Source organism: Ovis aries, chromosome 3 (genome assembly GCF_016772045.2).
Source record: "Ovis aries strain OAR_USU_Benz2616 breed Rambouillet chromosome 3, ARS-UI_Ramb_v3.0, whole genome shotgun sequence".
NCBI classification, from domain to species: Eukaryota; Metazoa; Chordata; class Mammalia; order Artiodactyla; family Bovidae; genus Ovis; species Ovis aries.
Window position 1 is genome coordinate 23803372 of NC_056056.1, and position 16314 is coordinate 23819685.

General features: G+C 38.3%; 1 protein-coding gene across 1 annotated transcript in view; it reads right to left on the bottom strand.

Moving 5' to 3' along the window:
* Positions 1 to 16314, bottom strand: part of NBAS (NBAS subunit of NRZ tethering complex) — a 336032-nt gene that overhangs the window by 181270 nt on the left and 138448 nt on the right. Inside the window, exons 24-26 of the mRNA XM_027966530.2 lie at positions 13842 to 14027; positions 13057 to 13230; positions 7661 to 7794 (exon numbers count right to left, since the gene is read on the bottom strand). Of these exons, the coding sequence (XP_027822331.1) occupies positions 7661 to 7794; positions 13057 to 13230; positions 13842 to 14027 (494 nt within the window). The remainder of the gene's footprint in view (positions 1 to 7660; positions 7795 to 13056; positions 13231 to 13841; positions 14028 to 16314) is intronic.

Genomic DNA, 16314 nt, shown 5'->3' on the forward strand with positions numbered 1-16314 from the left:
TTTGTCCTGGTCCTGTCTATACCACCTGTGACTCACAGGACATGCCCATTAGGATTCTATATACTCAAGGGTCTATTACATCTCATCATTCACACTGACTCCACCATAATATTTTAAAGTGAAGGAGAAGTACATAGTCATCATATAGATAACTCCTACCGGGGAGTTGAGATAACAAGCAAACTCTCTCTCAGGAAAAAATCAGATGGCAGACTAGGAGCAACATCACCATGAAAAAGATCATAAATTAATAAAAACACGGCTGGCAGGATGGACTTACTTCAGTACAACACACATGCAAGTGAAAGGAATACGGCAGAAAAGTTAAGCAACTGCTATAAAGCCCCCAGCCACCCTCTGCAACTCTGTGTCCCAACCTTGTAGGGACAGCTCTCAACGAGAACAACTGTACCCGGTACACTCTGATGCCTTCCAACCAATGATCTGGCTGAATTCCAGCAAGATCTTATGATCTGATAAGAAAACCAAATAAAAATCTCATCTGGCCTTGGAAAATTCAAAGTGACCTACCTTGAACACCAAAGCCTCACTATTTTTAAATCTGTCAATTTGTCCTGGTCTAAATCTATGTGGCAATTATTTCATGCAATTTACAAAGATTATATTATCTTTTTAAACTGAGTTTTCAGCCATGGACTGGAGTGATAAATTAGGGTATACTCCACTTAAAGTCCTTCAAAAACAAAAGATCATTTGTCTTCAATTAACACACTCATTCAGAAACAATATTCTTAAATTATCATTTTGTAGCTCTACAATAAATGTTTGTCATTGATTTTCAGAATTCAATGTTCTTCCTTTGTGAATGACATTCAAGAACATAATGACTAAAGAATTTTTTCAGTCAGGTGGAATGTGCAGTCTAGGTAAGACACACAAGAATCTAATATCCTAAATAGTGAATAAATATATGGTTAACCATTTGGTAAACAAAACCATTTAATCACTGAAAATAAACAACTAATCACTAAGAGAATGTAAACTGACAAACTTGGCACTAGGAGCAAGAAGAACCAGAGTAAATATTCCGAAGGCCTATACTTTAATGCTAGACTAATTTATAATTGAAATTACTTAGAAAATTACAATAATGAAATACAATCGAACAGAAAATTATGCAGCTCAACTCCAGAAAAATAAAACGACCCAATCAAAAATGGGGCCAAAAGCTTTTGGCAAAATCAAAAACCACACACACACACATGGCTGCGATCCACAAGGCATTTCTTAAAAATTGCAAAATAGAACTACCTTATGACCCAGCAATCCACTTCAACTGAATGATAAGAAGCTGTGGTACATATACACAATCATTTGAATCTGTGTATAACGGACTTTTGGACTCAGAGGGAGATGCATGGGGATGACATGTTTGGGAGGTGGGGATTCTTTTTTTTTTTAAAAAAAAATTGAAAATAAAAATGGAACAACAGAAGAGTATCATGCTTTTTGTGCCTGTTAACCAAAAAAATTTTTTAAAGTCTGTTAGATCAGAAACCATTAATCTGAAGTTGGAAAAAAGCTTTTGGACACACACACACACACACACACACGCACAAGGCATTTCTTAGCCTACACACCCTCTGAAAACAAATACACTCATCCCTTCATTATAGTGAAACTGAAAGTCGTTCAGTTGTGTTCAACTCATTGTGAACCCCTGGACTATACAGTCCATAAAATTCTCGAGCTGTCAAACCTCAACATGAATCAGCCTATACTGTTTGGATCTTATCCCCTCCCTTTGGAACCTCCCTCCCATCTCCCTCCCCATCCCACCCATCTAGGTTGATACACAGCCCCTGAGCTTCTGTTTGAGTTTCCTGAGCCATATAGCAAATTCCCCTTGGCTATCTATTTTACATATGGCAATGTAAGTTTCCATATTACTCTTGCAATACATCTCACCCTCTCCTCCCCTCTCCCGCTGTCCATAAGTCTATTCTCTATGTTTCTCCACTGCTCCCTGTAAATAAATTCTTCAGAACCATTTTTCTAGATTCCGAATATGTATTAGAATACGATATTTATATTTCTGACTCACTCCATTCTGTATAATAGGTTCTAGGTTCATCCACCTCATCAGAACTGACTCAACTGTGTTCCTTTTTATGTCTAAGTAATATGATGGTGACTACAGCCATTAAATTAAAAGATGCTTACTCCTTGGAAGAAAGTTATGACCAACCTAGATAGTATATTCAAAAGCAGAGACACTACTTTGCCAACAAAGGTCCGTCTAGTCAAGGCTATGGTTTTTCCAGCGGTCATATATGGATGTGAGAGTTGGACTGTGAAGAAAGCTGAGTGCCGAAGAATTGATGCGTTTGAACTGTGGTGTTGGAGAAGACTCTTGAGAGTCCCTTGGACTGCAAGGAGATCCAACCAGTCCATTCTGAAGGAGATCAACCCTGGGATTTCTTTGGAAGGAATGATGCTTAAGCTGAAACTCCAATACTTTGGCCACCTCATGCGAAGAGTTGACTCAATGGAAAAAACTCTGATGCTGAGAGGGATTGGGAGCAGGAGGAGAAGGGGACGACAGAGGATGAGATGGCTGGATGGCATCACTGACTCGATGGACGTGAGTCTGAGTGAACTCCGGGAGCTGGTGATGGACAGGGAGGCCTGGCATGCTGCAATTCATGGGGTTGCAAAGAGTCGGACACGACTGAGTGACTGAACTGAACTGAATGATATTTTGCTAAAAAATTGTTAAGACAATCCACATTACCAGCCCTGTGCTGCCTACTGAACCCCCATGGTTCCCAGAGGTAGACCTGCTCTCTTCACCAAAGATGTGAAGGAGCCTGTGGTCCCATCAGTACAGTTTTCAGTAATAAACAGATGCTGAGTCCTCCCAGTGATTATACCTTTTCTTTCTATATGCTGCTGCTGCTGCTAAGTCGTTTCAGTCATGTCTGACTCTGTGCAACCCCACAGACAGAAGCCCACCAGACTCCCCCATCCCTGGGATTCTCCAGGCAAGAACACTGGAGTGGATTGTCATTTTCTTCTCCAGTTCTTTCTATATGAAGATTCCCTAAACCTGGACTGAGGAAGAGAAGTATTAACCACTAGTACAGTCTCCATTTAGCTTTATCAGGAACAAGGCTATTTGCCTTGATTCCTTCTTGGGGTCAGTACTTCAAAATGAAAAGAGATCAACAATCAGGATCAACGAACCACCCAACATTTCTGTAACACAATAGACAGAATGTAAGATTACCCTACCCTCCAGAAATCAAAACTAAAACAAGACTGACAATCTAGCTGCTCACAAAATAAGGCAATTTCCTAAGGACCCTTAGAATGAAAAGCCTTCAGCTTGTCACAAGGCATGCAATCAGATATTATCCAATAAGATAGCAATTATTACTTATTAAATATCAATTAATGGTCAAGAATCATTAGACATGGAAGAAAGGATCTCACAGTAAAAGCAGAGATGCAAACAAACAAAATATGAAAAATCAAAGATCATGGTGGGATAAGGGTAAGGCAGGGTGTACAGACGGGGGTTTATGCATCTGTGAAAAAAGAATAGGATATTATTTTGTTTTAAAGTGAATAAGGAAAAATTCTTGGAATTTAAGAAAGCCAAAACAAAATTTAAAATTCAAAGTAAGGATTAGAAGATAAAATTGCAGAAATTTCCCAGACCATATAATGAAAGATCAAAATGTAGGGGAAAAATAACAAAAAAGGCAGTAAATTTAAAATGTGCAAAAAAGAAAAAGAGAAGGGCATGCAAATAAACTAATCAGAGAAACATAACAGGAAAAAAATATAAGAAAGAATAGGCTGAAGGACATGAGTCTCCAGGTTGGAACACACTATATAATGATAAACCTAGATTCACAATAAAATACATCCTTATGATATTTCAGAACATTAGAGATGAAGGGTAGGTACTGAAGGATTCAAAAAGAGGAGAAAAAAAAAGCCATACAATGGCCCTGGACTTCTCGCCAACATTGATGCCTCCAAAACTCATAAGCAAAAGGATCATTAACACAGATTTTCATGCAAGCCAAGCCTTCCAAGTGTAAGGATGCAACTATGATATTTTTCTGACATGGAACAGTCTTAAAATAAGAATGCCTCTATGTGATATTTGACAAGAAGCTATTCAAGACTGTGTTCTATCAAAGTGAGGGAATAAGTAAAGAAAGGAGAAGATAACAACCCCAGAAATGCAACATAACAACAGAGGAGAGATGACCAATGTACAGCAGAGTAAAGAATTAATCCATATGAGAGGAAAAGAAAAGACAACTCTAAGATGTTTCTCTGAAGTAAGAGAGAGTGTGAAAAGAGACAGGAAAGATTACTAGGTATTTTTGACCTTGAAAAGGAGTTTTACACTTCTGTCAGAAGAGTGAGGGAAATAAATGGAAACAATGACAAGGAAATTATTCAATCCAAGAAAAAAAATGCATAAAAAGGAAATGCAATCATAACTAGCTCTGTGTAAACAGTATATACATAATCACAATGATAAAAATACCTCTTCAACTACACTGAGAAAATGGTTAGGAGGAGTAGGTATGGGGGCAGAGTAGGCTTCCATAAAACAAAGTCAATAATCATCTGAAGTTGGAAAATCAATAAATATGAGTGTTATATTTTAAAGGACACAGACAAAGTTGAGAAGAAAAAAACCATGATCTATGAAGACAGATATCCAAGGATGGGGAAGGAAAGCAGCCCACACTTGCTTGTCTATTACAAGTCGCCCAGTACCCTCATTTTAATTAGTACATAACATTATTTTATGGTTAAAGATTAGAAGGGGATTACGTTCCCTTGGACACCTTAATTTCAGAATAGCTCCCCCTCACCCCCACCAATCTGTTTTTATTCACGACACAGACTTTTCAAACTGAAGACAACCTGACCTCTAGAATATCTCAGTCTGTATTTATCTGGTTTTTTCTTCAAGGTGCTAACTTTTTCTCCTATTCCCTACATTTACTGTAAACTAGAAGTCCAGCTTAAAGTACTGATTAGATTCAGGGTCAATAATTTTACTTCATACTGCTTCTCATGAGGAGGCACATACTGCCAGGCTATCTGACTCTAAGTGATGCCATTTCTGATAACTTGATCAAACGTGACAATAGTCAGACTTGAACTCTATAAAAGTAAATTTCCCTATGAAATTACAAAATAAAGTATAAAATATCTGCTAAAGGTAATACTTTGTTACTACGTGAGTACTCCTTCCCCATCAATTTTTCATGTGATTTCAGTACTATTAAAGATGACACCAGACTTTATGCTTTATGGCACAAAGTGAAGAAGAACTAAAGAGCCTCTTGATGAAAGTGAAAGAGGAGAGTGAAAAAGTTGGCTTAAAACTCAACGTTCAGAAAACAAAGATGATGGCATCAGATTCCATTACTTCATGGCAAATAGGTGGGGAAACAATGGAAACAGTGAAACTTATTTTGGGCTCCAAAATCACTGCAGATGGTGATTGCAGCCATGAAATTAAAAGACTCTTACTCCTTGGAAGAAAAGCTATGATCAACCTAGACAGCATATTAAAAAGTAGAGACATTTCTTTGCCAACAAAGGTCCATTTAGTCAAGGCTATGGTTTTTCCAGCAGTAGTCATGTATGGATGTGAGAGCTGGACCAAAAGAAAGCTGAGCACCAAAGAATTGATGCTTTTGAACCGTGGTGTTGGAGAAGACTCTTGAGAGTCCCTTGGACTGCAAGGAGATCCAACCAGTCAGTCCTATAGGAAATAAGTTCTGAATATTCATTGGAAGGATGGATGCTGAAGCTGAAACTCTACTACTCTGGCCACCTGATGCAAAGAACGAACTCATTGGAAAAGACCCTGATGCTGGTAAAGATTGAAGGTGGGAGGAGAAGGGGACAACGGAGGATGAGATCGTTGGATGACATCACCGACACAATGAACATGAGTTTGAGTAGGCTCCAGGAGTTGGTGATGGACAGGGAAGCCTGACACCTGGCAGTCCACGCAGTCGCAAAGAGTCAGATACGACTGAGTGACTGAACTGAACTGAAAGATTACATGAAACAATTAGTTCACAATGGGTTGCAAAATCAGTGACTTTTATCATTCATTATACACACACACACACACACACACACACACACACACACACACACAAATATTTCCTTGGAAAGAAAAGACAGCAAAGAAGAAAGAGATGGGAGAAAAATTAAATAGAGCATGAGGAGGACTTCTTATCTAAATAGCTGATTCTGCAAGTGAGGAAACTGATGTCCACAGAAGTGATTCAGCTGTCATCACAAAGGCATAGAGACAGGCCCACTAATTTTCCATTCAGTGCTTTTCCATGGACTTTTTCTAACTTCTCCAGATATGGAATTTATAATATATACTACATTTTAAAAGTATAATTAAAGGAATGATTGTTGTGTGACTTGCAAAGAGAAAATAAAAATCTGATTTGCATACACCTAAATAATCCAAAAGGATGTTATATAAATTTCTATTTAAACATAAGCCCAGTTAAAAAATTATGTATATTCATTCCTCAAAAAATTAAAAATAGCACTACCATATGATCTAGCAATTCCACTTCTGGTTATATATCTGAATAAAACCAAATCACTATATCAAAGAGATATTTGTACCCCATGTTCATTGTGGCATGTTTTACAATTCCCAAGATAGAGAAACAATCTAAGTACCCATCAAAGGATAAAGGGAAAGAATAAAGAAAATGTGATATACACACACATGATAAAATACTATTCAGCCATAAAAAAGAAGGAAGTTACCCATTTACGGAAGGACCTTGAGGGCTTTATGCAAAGTGAAATATGTTGGACAGAGAAAAACAAATACTGTATGATCCCACTTATAGGAGGTATCATACAAAAACACATAACCAAAAAAGAGGTCAGATTTGTGGTTACCAGAAGGGAAACTGAATAAAGGTGGCCAAAAGGTACAAACTCTCAGTTATAAGATAAATACGTACTGGGGATGTAACATATAACATGATGACTATAGTTAACACTGAAGTATGTTGTATTGGAAAGTTACCAACAGAGTAAATCCTAAAAGTTCTCATCATAAGGAAAAAAAGTTTTTATTTTAAATGTGTAATCATTTCACAACATATGTAACTACACTTAAACCTTAAACTTACATGGTGATGAATGCTAATTATATCTCAATAAAATATAAAATGTAAAGAAAATGAGGTATGTATATCCACACATTATTACTTATAAGTTTTATTCAGGGCAAGGGCCAAGAACAAACAATTCACAGAAGAAATACAGCTAGCACAAAAATATGGGAAAAGATTAATTAGAAACACATTTTAAAACAAAGACACATTATCGTCTATCCACTTAAAGTGCTTCTTGTTGTGGTGATAGTGATACTGTTTATTTTTTAAAGGATAATTATCAAGGTTGACAAAATTATAGTGACTTCTCATACACTATTAGAAAAGTATTTATCTTGAAGCAACAGGTTTGCATGTGATTTCATTTTCTTCTTTATTTATGTTATATTCCCCAAATTCTCTGTAATGAACATTCAGAGAAGAAACATTTTCATTTTAACTGTTAGAGTAAAAAGACACAGCCACAAAAATGGGACACTGTGGATTCTTACCCATATCCTCTTTGTGGCAGACATTCTAATATGTCATAGCAAAGAGCAAGCTGGTCATTTCGTTCACAGCTATAGATGCATTCCAGTGCTATTGCCATTAGTTGGTCCTGATCAGGAATGATTTTTTGCTGCAACTAGAGAAATAAAGCATGTTGTGTGAAATGCCAATAGATTTACATTCAGTTTTGCCATATACCAGTACCACTGTCAATAGAATATTAAATAGTGCAATTAATCAGCTGCAGAAACAAATCATGGCTTTTTTTAGCTTACAGACTTTAGGGGTCTTTAATAACTCCAAATGAAATTGCATTTTAATTACAGAATCAGCGAGAAAAGACAATTTGTACCCATAAGCCTTGCATCTGCTGAAAACAGATTCTTTAATTTATGACCCATTTAAGATAAAGTAGACAGAAGAAACATAGTGAATTAAAAAGGCAATTCATTAAAAACAACATTTCTAACCCTAAAGCCAAATTTTATGTTTCAATTTTTAAAAGTACATAAAATTCCTTAACTAATATTCAGAGATATTCAAACTTGCTATTTTTCAGTATGCATTAAGTATTAGTCATTTAACTCAACAGTACTGACATTTTCTTCAAAAGAAGTCACATTGTAATATGATAATATTCATATCCCAAAACATACTCCATATTTCTGATGCAGAAAGATGGTTATTTAGGATCTCTTTCCCATTGCAAGCCACAAAGGGCAAGAGCCATTCTTAGAGTGTTTTCTGGGATATAAAAGTAATAGATTTGTGCCTTGTTTTGTATTGCAGGCAGATTCTTTACCATCTGAGCCACTAGGGAAGCCCTTTCTCATCTATAAAACTGGGATATTAACATTTTCCTAATAGCACTGGGAAATAGATAGGGAAACAGTGGAAACAGTTGTCAGACTTTATTTTGGGGGGCTCCAAAATCACTGCAGATGGTGACTGCAGCCATGAAATTAAAAGACGCTTACTCCTTGGAAGGAAAATTATGACCAACCTTGATAGCATATTCAAAAGCAAAAACATTACTTTGCCAACAAAGGTCCGTCTAGTCAAGGCTATGGTTTTTCCAGTGGGCATATATGGATGTGAGAGCTGGACTGTGAAGAAAGCTGAGTGCCGAAGAATTGATGCTTTTGAACTGTGGTGTTGGAGAAGACTCTTGAGAGTCCCTTGGACTGCAAGGAGATCCAACCAGTCCATTCTGAAGGAGATCAACCCTGGGATTTCTTTTGGAAGGAATGATGCTAAAGCTGAAACTCCAGTACTTTAGCCATCTCATGAGAAGAGTTGACTCACTGGAAAAACCTCTGATGCTGGGAGGGATTGGGGGCGGGAGGAGAAGGGGACCACCGAGGATGAGATGGCTGGATGGCATCATGGACTCGATGGACGTGAATCTGGGTGAACTCCAGGAGATGGTGATGAACAGGGAGGCCTGGCGTGCTGCGATTCATGGGGTCGCAAAGAGTCGGACATGACTGAGCAACTGAACTGAACTGAATAGCACTGTGTGAGAATTAAATAAATTAATCAAGTAAAATGCTTATATTATTGCCTCCAAAACAGAAGACTGAAAGTATTTTCTTAGAGCCCTTTACAACAACAGAATAAGATTAAGATGATTTCCATAATAAAGATCTACTGCTTTTCAACACTTTAGTAGAAACTCAAAAAAAAAAAAAAACAAAAACAAACAAACAAAAAAAAACAAGAGAAGCTGCCAAAAAGGGGTATTTTCTCAGTAGAAAAATCATATCAACAGATGAATAGAAGAAAAGGATGGAAAGAAGAAACAATGAGGTTCCCAGGGAAGTAAAGTTTTCTAAAGTAGTTGGGCTATAGGATTTATATATATATATATACTTCTTCAAGGTATTACAAAACAGATCACTAATTTGACATCATCATTTGACAAAGAGTAAGTTACCTAAGGTTTTAAAGTGACAAACTGGTGAAATAGGGGCAACACAGGACACAAATAAAAGCATCAGTAAAAATTAACGGAAGTAGCTAACTTTTCTCATTTTCTTATTGTGTGCCTGTGCTATGCGTAGTCATTCAGTCGTGTCTGACTCTTTGCGACCCCATGGAGGTAGCCCGCCAGGCTCCTCTGTCCATGGAATTCTCCAGGCCAGAATACAGGAGTGGGTTGCCATGCTCTCCTCCAGAGGATCTTCCCAACCCAGGGATTGAACAGGTCTCCTGCATTGTGGGCAGATTCTTTACCATCTGAACCACCAGGGAAGCACTATTGCGTGCCAGGTAATGTTTCTAAGTGCCTTATGTGCATTAATTCACAAATCCTCAAAACAATCCTGTAAAGTCAGTACTGGTTTTATTCTTATTTTACATAAAAGGAACTGTAAAAAATTTGCATGACATAATATACCATAAACAAAGTCAAAAGATAACCTACCAACTAGGTGAGGGGTATTTTCTCAGTAGAAGCCACAGAAAAATAACCAATTACACTAATACACATGAATTTCTAAAAGTTAAGGCACAAGGAGACAAAAATCCAAGTGAAAATTGGAAAAAAAGACTGAGCAACAGAAAAAAGGTAGGAATGGACAATTCACAAAAATGACAATGCCTGTCAAGCATAAGAAAAAATGATCAAATCTACACATATTCAGAGAAGTACAAATTAAAACAACACTGAAATGCCATTTTTCACCCATCGTGGTGGCAAAAATTTTTTAAATATGACAACATATTCTGTCTGCAAAGTTGTGGAGAAAGAGCCATGCTCATACCTTGCTGGTGGAAATGTAAATCGGAATAACCTATCTGAAAAGAAATGCAGTAATACCAACACAACCTAACTCTTAGAGCCCAGGATCCCCTTGTAGGAATATACCCTGAAGATACAGATACGACAACAACACGAAATAAATATGGACATTGTAGCTGGGTTTGTAATTATAAAATACTGCAAATAGCATAAAAAAACTAGTGGGACTGAGTAACTGAGTTTTCCATTTTAATTTACATAACCATACATGGCTAGTGGCCACCATACTGAACAGCACAGGCCCAGAGGCACTTTTCAACTTCCTAAGGAGTGTGAGTCCAAGCCCAGCACGAAACTGCAGCTGAGAGTTTATACCGTTAAGCAGACAATCGCCTGTGTCCCCACTGCTGGGATACAGTCTCGGATGTTCAAGAAGGGCCAAGGAAGTATCCAGTGTTCTACTCTGGACCCCTAAGAGTCAGACCCTATGAGTACTGGAGAACTGGAAATATGCCAGTCTCTTTGAAACCTGAAATAGCTCAATCCCCATATGAGAAAGGTGGGGGCACAGCAAAACAAGAGTGGAAATTACTTGTACATAACACTGATTTTCCATCAGAATCATTGGATAAATGACAACGGGATCTTGACGGTAGTAGGGATTTATAATTAAAAGAAGCGAAAGTGTCAGTCACTTAGTTGTGCTTGACTCTGTGACCCCATGGACTACAGCCCGCCAGGCTCCCCCTGTCCATGGGATTCTCCAGGCAAGAATACTGGAAAGGGTTGCCATCCTCTCCTCCAGGGGATCTTCCCGTTCCAGGGATTGTACCCAGGTCTCCTGCATTGCAGGCGGATTCTTTACTATCTGAGTCACTGGGGAAGCTCTAAGTGATGGAAAGGGGCTTGATTATCCCAAGCAAAGAAAACATCCTCAAAGAACATAAAAAGACATGAAAGAACTTGACAGAGTGAAAAGGTGAGTAGTGTGAGTAAACGAGCGCCTTCATGGAGGGAAATGAGGCCGAAGAGGCAGACTAACAGTAGACCCCAAAGAACTTTCTACACCACTTACCACAGCCCAACACTTACCCTGCGGACAATGATAGGTCACCAGAGACTGCGCACAGATCGTGACATGAACAAATTTGCATTACAGAAAGATAACGCTGACAGAAACAGAGACAGAGCAGACGGGAAAGGAAGAGCCCAGCAAACACCACTGTTCTCTGCTTTGATGTTGACAAATTTCAACAAAAACAAATGGCTATATGTTTTATTCAAAAGGCACACGCTAAATCGCCAAGTAAAAACAACAAAAAGCTGACTATATACAAAGGATTTACAAGACTCTGTAAAGAAGAAGGATCACAAACAAGATTACTGGAAAGAATTTAAAGTCACTTCTTTCTTCCTCATAAAACATTCATATTCAATCCGTCCTGCTTCTCACATAGCATTCTGCTGTCATAAGCAACCCACCCTTGGCTCACAGTACACCACCCCAAACTTAAAATCAGAATACTAAGTGGAAGGTGCTTATGAGAAGATGGAAAACTTTAAATAGTCAATAAACAGAGACATCTCTGACAAACAAGCCTTCCAGAAACCAAAAACTGCGTGAGCTTAAGTAAGCAATGCTTTCCTATCTGTCTTTTTTACACTGGTCTATCACCATACACCTTAGAGGACTTCAGATTGCTAACAAAGGCAGTACAAGAAGAACATCCAATTAGAATTTAGGACTGGAGGAGGCCTTCAAGGGCTTCTGCTCAAACCACAAGCTGAGGCTTTAACTCTCACTACAAAGTTAGTGTCTCAGAGGACTATGCCATTCTGCTTGAGTCCCTCCAATGGAAAAGGAGCCACTAATCCCTTGAAACAGCATATTTTATTCATGGCTAAATTAAGAGGTTATTTATATTACAAAAGTATGCTTCGTTTAAGAAAACAACTTACCACCAGTGAATCTGAACAAGTATGTGAGCCCTATAGAAAGACAGATATACAGCTAGACAGACAGGTAGATCAGTCTTAAGCAAATGTAGAGTTATCTTAGAATAATCAAAAGATCTCCTTATGAGATCCTAAAGAACTTAATAAATATTTTGAAGGTCTTCAAGGGCAGAAATCTTTTCTTCTTCTATTGGTATTACAGTAAAGCACAAGAGTTAAGAACATATCTGGGAAATTAGAAAATTTATGTTTGAACCTAAGTTCCTCTCCTTACCTTGACTTTGGGCAACTGCCTAACCACTCTATATCATAATTTTCTTTTCCTGTAATATTAATATAATAAACATATCTACTTCCTAGGATTATTACAAAGATTAAATAAGTTAATACTTGAAAAATGCCTACCTATGGTAAGAATTCATTATCTTTTAACTATTAAGACTTTTTGGTAATGCCTTTTCCACAATATAGTAGAAAGTCAATACACGTCGAGTATGTCAATCAAGATAAACATCATTTTATGAACTTTCAAAATATTTTTGGACTCAATTTATAAAACATTTTTAAAGAATAAAATGACAACCACTTCTTCTGGTTTGAAGAGAAATTCCTTGCAAGGCCGAGTATTACAAATTTTGTAAATAAAACATAATTCTTAAGGGGAAAATGTACAGAGATTTTGAAGACGTTTCTACTTACATCAGGCTTGGAATGCTGAAATATCTTCAGGGGTAACTTTAAGTCCCCTTTTGCTAGAGTTACTAAATATTCCTTTAGCAGCTCATTAGCCACTCCAGGAGACTGCTTCTCACAGCGATGAAGAAAGGGAACCATCCACTGGTAGGCACTTGTCACATACTTGTCCTCAGAACACTGAAAATGCATTTCACCAAAACACACACATGTTAAGTTAAATATTAAAACCTGGTAATAACAGACAAGTCATAAAGATCAAAGATAACCAGACTCACAAACAATGGAAAGCCAACACTTTCCCAAACAGACACTCCAGTTCATGCCTCATAAGGACCCAAGAGGCAGCAGGAGAATCACCTGCTGTCTGGGGCTGGCAGAGACAACAGCAAGAGCATTGTAGCTCATCTCCTAAGTGCCATGAACACATTGGAGGACCCTCACAGCCCAAGCCCACCATAATGACAGATTTAGAAACATGATTACTAGAATGACAGCTACTTTAAATATGCCTAGCTGGGCGGCGGCGGGGGCGGGGGGGAAAGGGGGACAGTCATTTATAGATAAGCATGAATGAAGGACAAAGAAGGTACAAAAACAGCCAAAAAGGTTTCGGATGCCTTCAGGAATTTATTCATAAAATTTAATTTTTTTTTTTTTAAGTCAAGAAGCCTTCCTTTACTGACTAAGTTCTCTGGTTTGACGGCTACTACATCTTTTGGCTTTGAGATACACATTCATCAAAGTACACAGGGAACACTTGAAAAAGAAGCTTTTAAAATCAAACCTACACTATTCATCAATAATCTTAGTTTTTCAATGTCTTTCATCTGCTGTAGTTCTTTCAAGGTTAGGGTTAAATCACACCCAGCTTCATAAACCAATGCTTCCAGCGTAACCAAATTATCACAGAGAACCAGCAAGCCAGGAATATTCCGCTCCATTCCAAGTCGAATAAGCGACAATGCACAGTCAACCTAAAAGGGAAAGGAGACAGTAAGTCTGAGTTTTATGTCTTTCTTTCACATATTTTCTAAAGTAAAAGCTCCAGTATAGAATCTAACTCTTACAGTTATTTTATATAAAATCACATTATCACTAATATTCTTATTTAGTACAAAAACATTAGACTTCTTTACAAAACATACTAGCACCAAACTGCTTCAACACAATCAAATAATCTGCAAGAAATACTGAAAATAAAAATAAAAGACAATCACCTTTAATTCAGAGAGCATTACAGTTTTCAGAGCTGTTTTACATGCATTTGCCTACTTAGTTCTCAAAACATTAACAAGCTTGGCGGGGGTTGGGGGTTGCTGGTGGGGGGAACCATAGATATTAACAATAAGTGATAATGGGCTTCCCCTGGTGCCTCAGTGGTAAAGAATCTGCCTGCAGGAGATGCAGGTTTGATTCCTGGGTGGGGAAGACTCCCTGGAGAAGGAAATGACAACCCACTCCAATATTCTTGCCTGGGAAATCCCATGTACAGAGGAGCCTGGCAGGCTACAGTCCATAAGAGTCACAAGAGTCAGATACAACTTAGTGACTAAACCACCACCAATTCACAGATTAATGTGAAATTAATCTGTGTTCACTAGGCCATTCTACCCCCAAAAGAACGTTTTGCTTCCATATTCCTGTTCAGTACCTCTTCTTTCACAATGCCACCCATACAGATGACATTCAATAAATACTTGATGAATGACCAACTCTGGGAGACACTTTCTCTGTCTCTATACCACTCCAGCATTCTTGCCTGGAGAATCCCAGGGACGGCGGAGCCTGGTGGGCTGCCATCTATGGGGTCACACAGAGTCAAACACGACTGAAGCGACTTAGCAGTAGCAGCATACAACTATTTAGACCTTCTTAGAGCAAGACAAAGAACAATTGTCCTATAGATGCTCAACATACAGCAATTTCACTCCCATCACCTAATCAGATTTATAAAATGACATATTCTCATTGACAGCAAAATCATCTAATGCTGCCTTAACCCAATGTGCCTTACACTGCTCCTTACTTCCTCTTTTACTCCTAGGATAACGATTATTTACTGAGGACCTACTAGGAACTGAGTACCATTCTAAATGTTAGGAACATAAAACTGAGTAAGATGAGGTCTCTTCTTTCAAAGTTATCTCCATCTCATAGGGAAACACAATCTGGTAAATTAATGACTGAAGTGGAGTGAGGCTGTCTGGGATCTCAAAGAAGAAGGCATGCAGCCCACCCTGAGAGTCATAAAGCCTCCCAGAGGAGAGACCACTTAAAATGAGTTTTAAAGAATCAGTGGATATTAGTTAGTGAAGAAAGAGGAAGGGCAGGAGATCAGCATGAAAGGGGGAGATGCATGAGTGTTGTGGAAGCACAATCAGTTTCATAAACTGAAAAAAAAAAGAAAAGGTATGAAGTGAAGGATGAAAAACAAGGCTAGAGTAGCTGGGAAGAGTCGGATAAAAAAGAACATCATTTGTTAAGCTAAGGAGTTTGCAGTTTATCTTGAAATGCAAATCTGAAGGATTTTTGACCGAAGCGTGTCATAAACAGGCCTATACTTTGGAAAGAATATTCAGTAAGTGTTTATTGAATTAATGACAAGTGAAATATGAATGAACTAGAAATGGACTGGACCGAAATAAGAAAACTAGTTAGGAGAACAGTGATTACTAGCATCAGAAGACTCTCCACTAGTGACAAAAATAGCCCCCAGGGGACAGCAATATTTAAGTGACAAGTCAAAGACCCTGAGCCACATGGAGGAGAGGATTGTGAATGGCTCATACAAAGACACAGAAGAGAGTGAAATGATATCACAGAAGCCTAAGGGGAAGACAACGCAGGGCAGAAGGGGCGGTGGTGTCAAAGGACAATGATGTTGAACAACAAATGAAGGGTATCTGCCATTAAAAGGCTAACAGGGGGCCTTACTGATGGTATTTCCATGGAGTGGCAGGAGCAGCCAACACCAGGGAAATGAGGAGTAAACACTGAGAAAGTGATTACCAGGAGCAGAGTGACTGTGTCTGAGTCGAGCTGTGATGGAAAGAAGACAGCTAAAACAGAAGCCAGGAAGAATATATACATACAAAATAGTAATGACTTGAACTTTATGTTTAAAAAAGGTCACGGGGAGAAGGTGGGTAATAGACCAGAGGTTGAAGATAAGAGGACAGAGAGAGAAAGTGAATGCTGGTACAATCCTGAGCAGCGAGTGGGGAGTGCAGAACCTAGAGGACAGGGGAGGAAAGAAGTTCC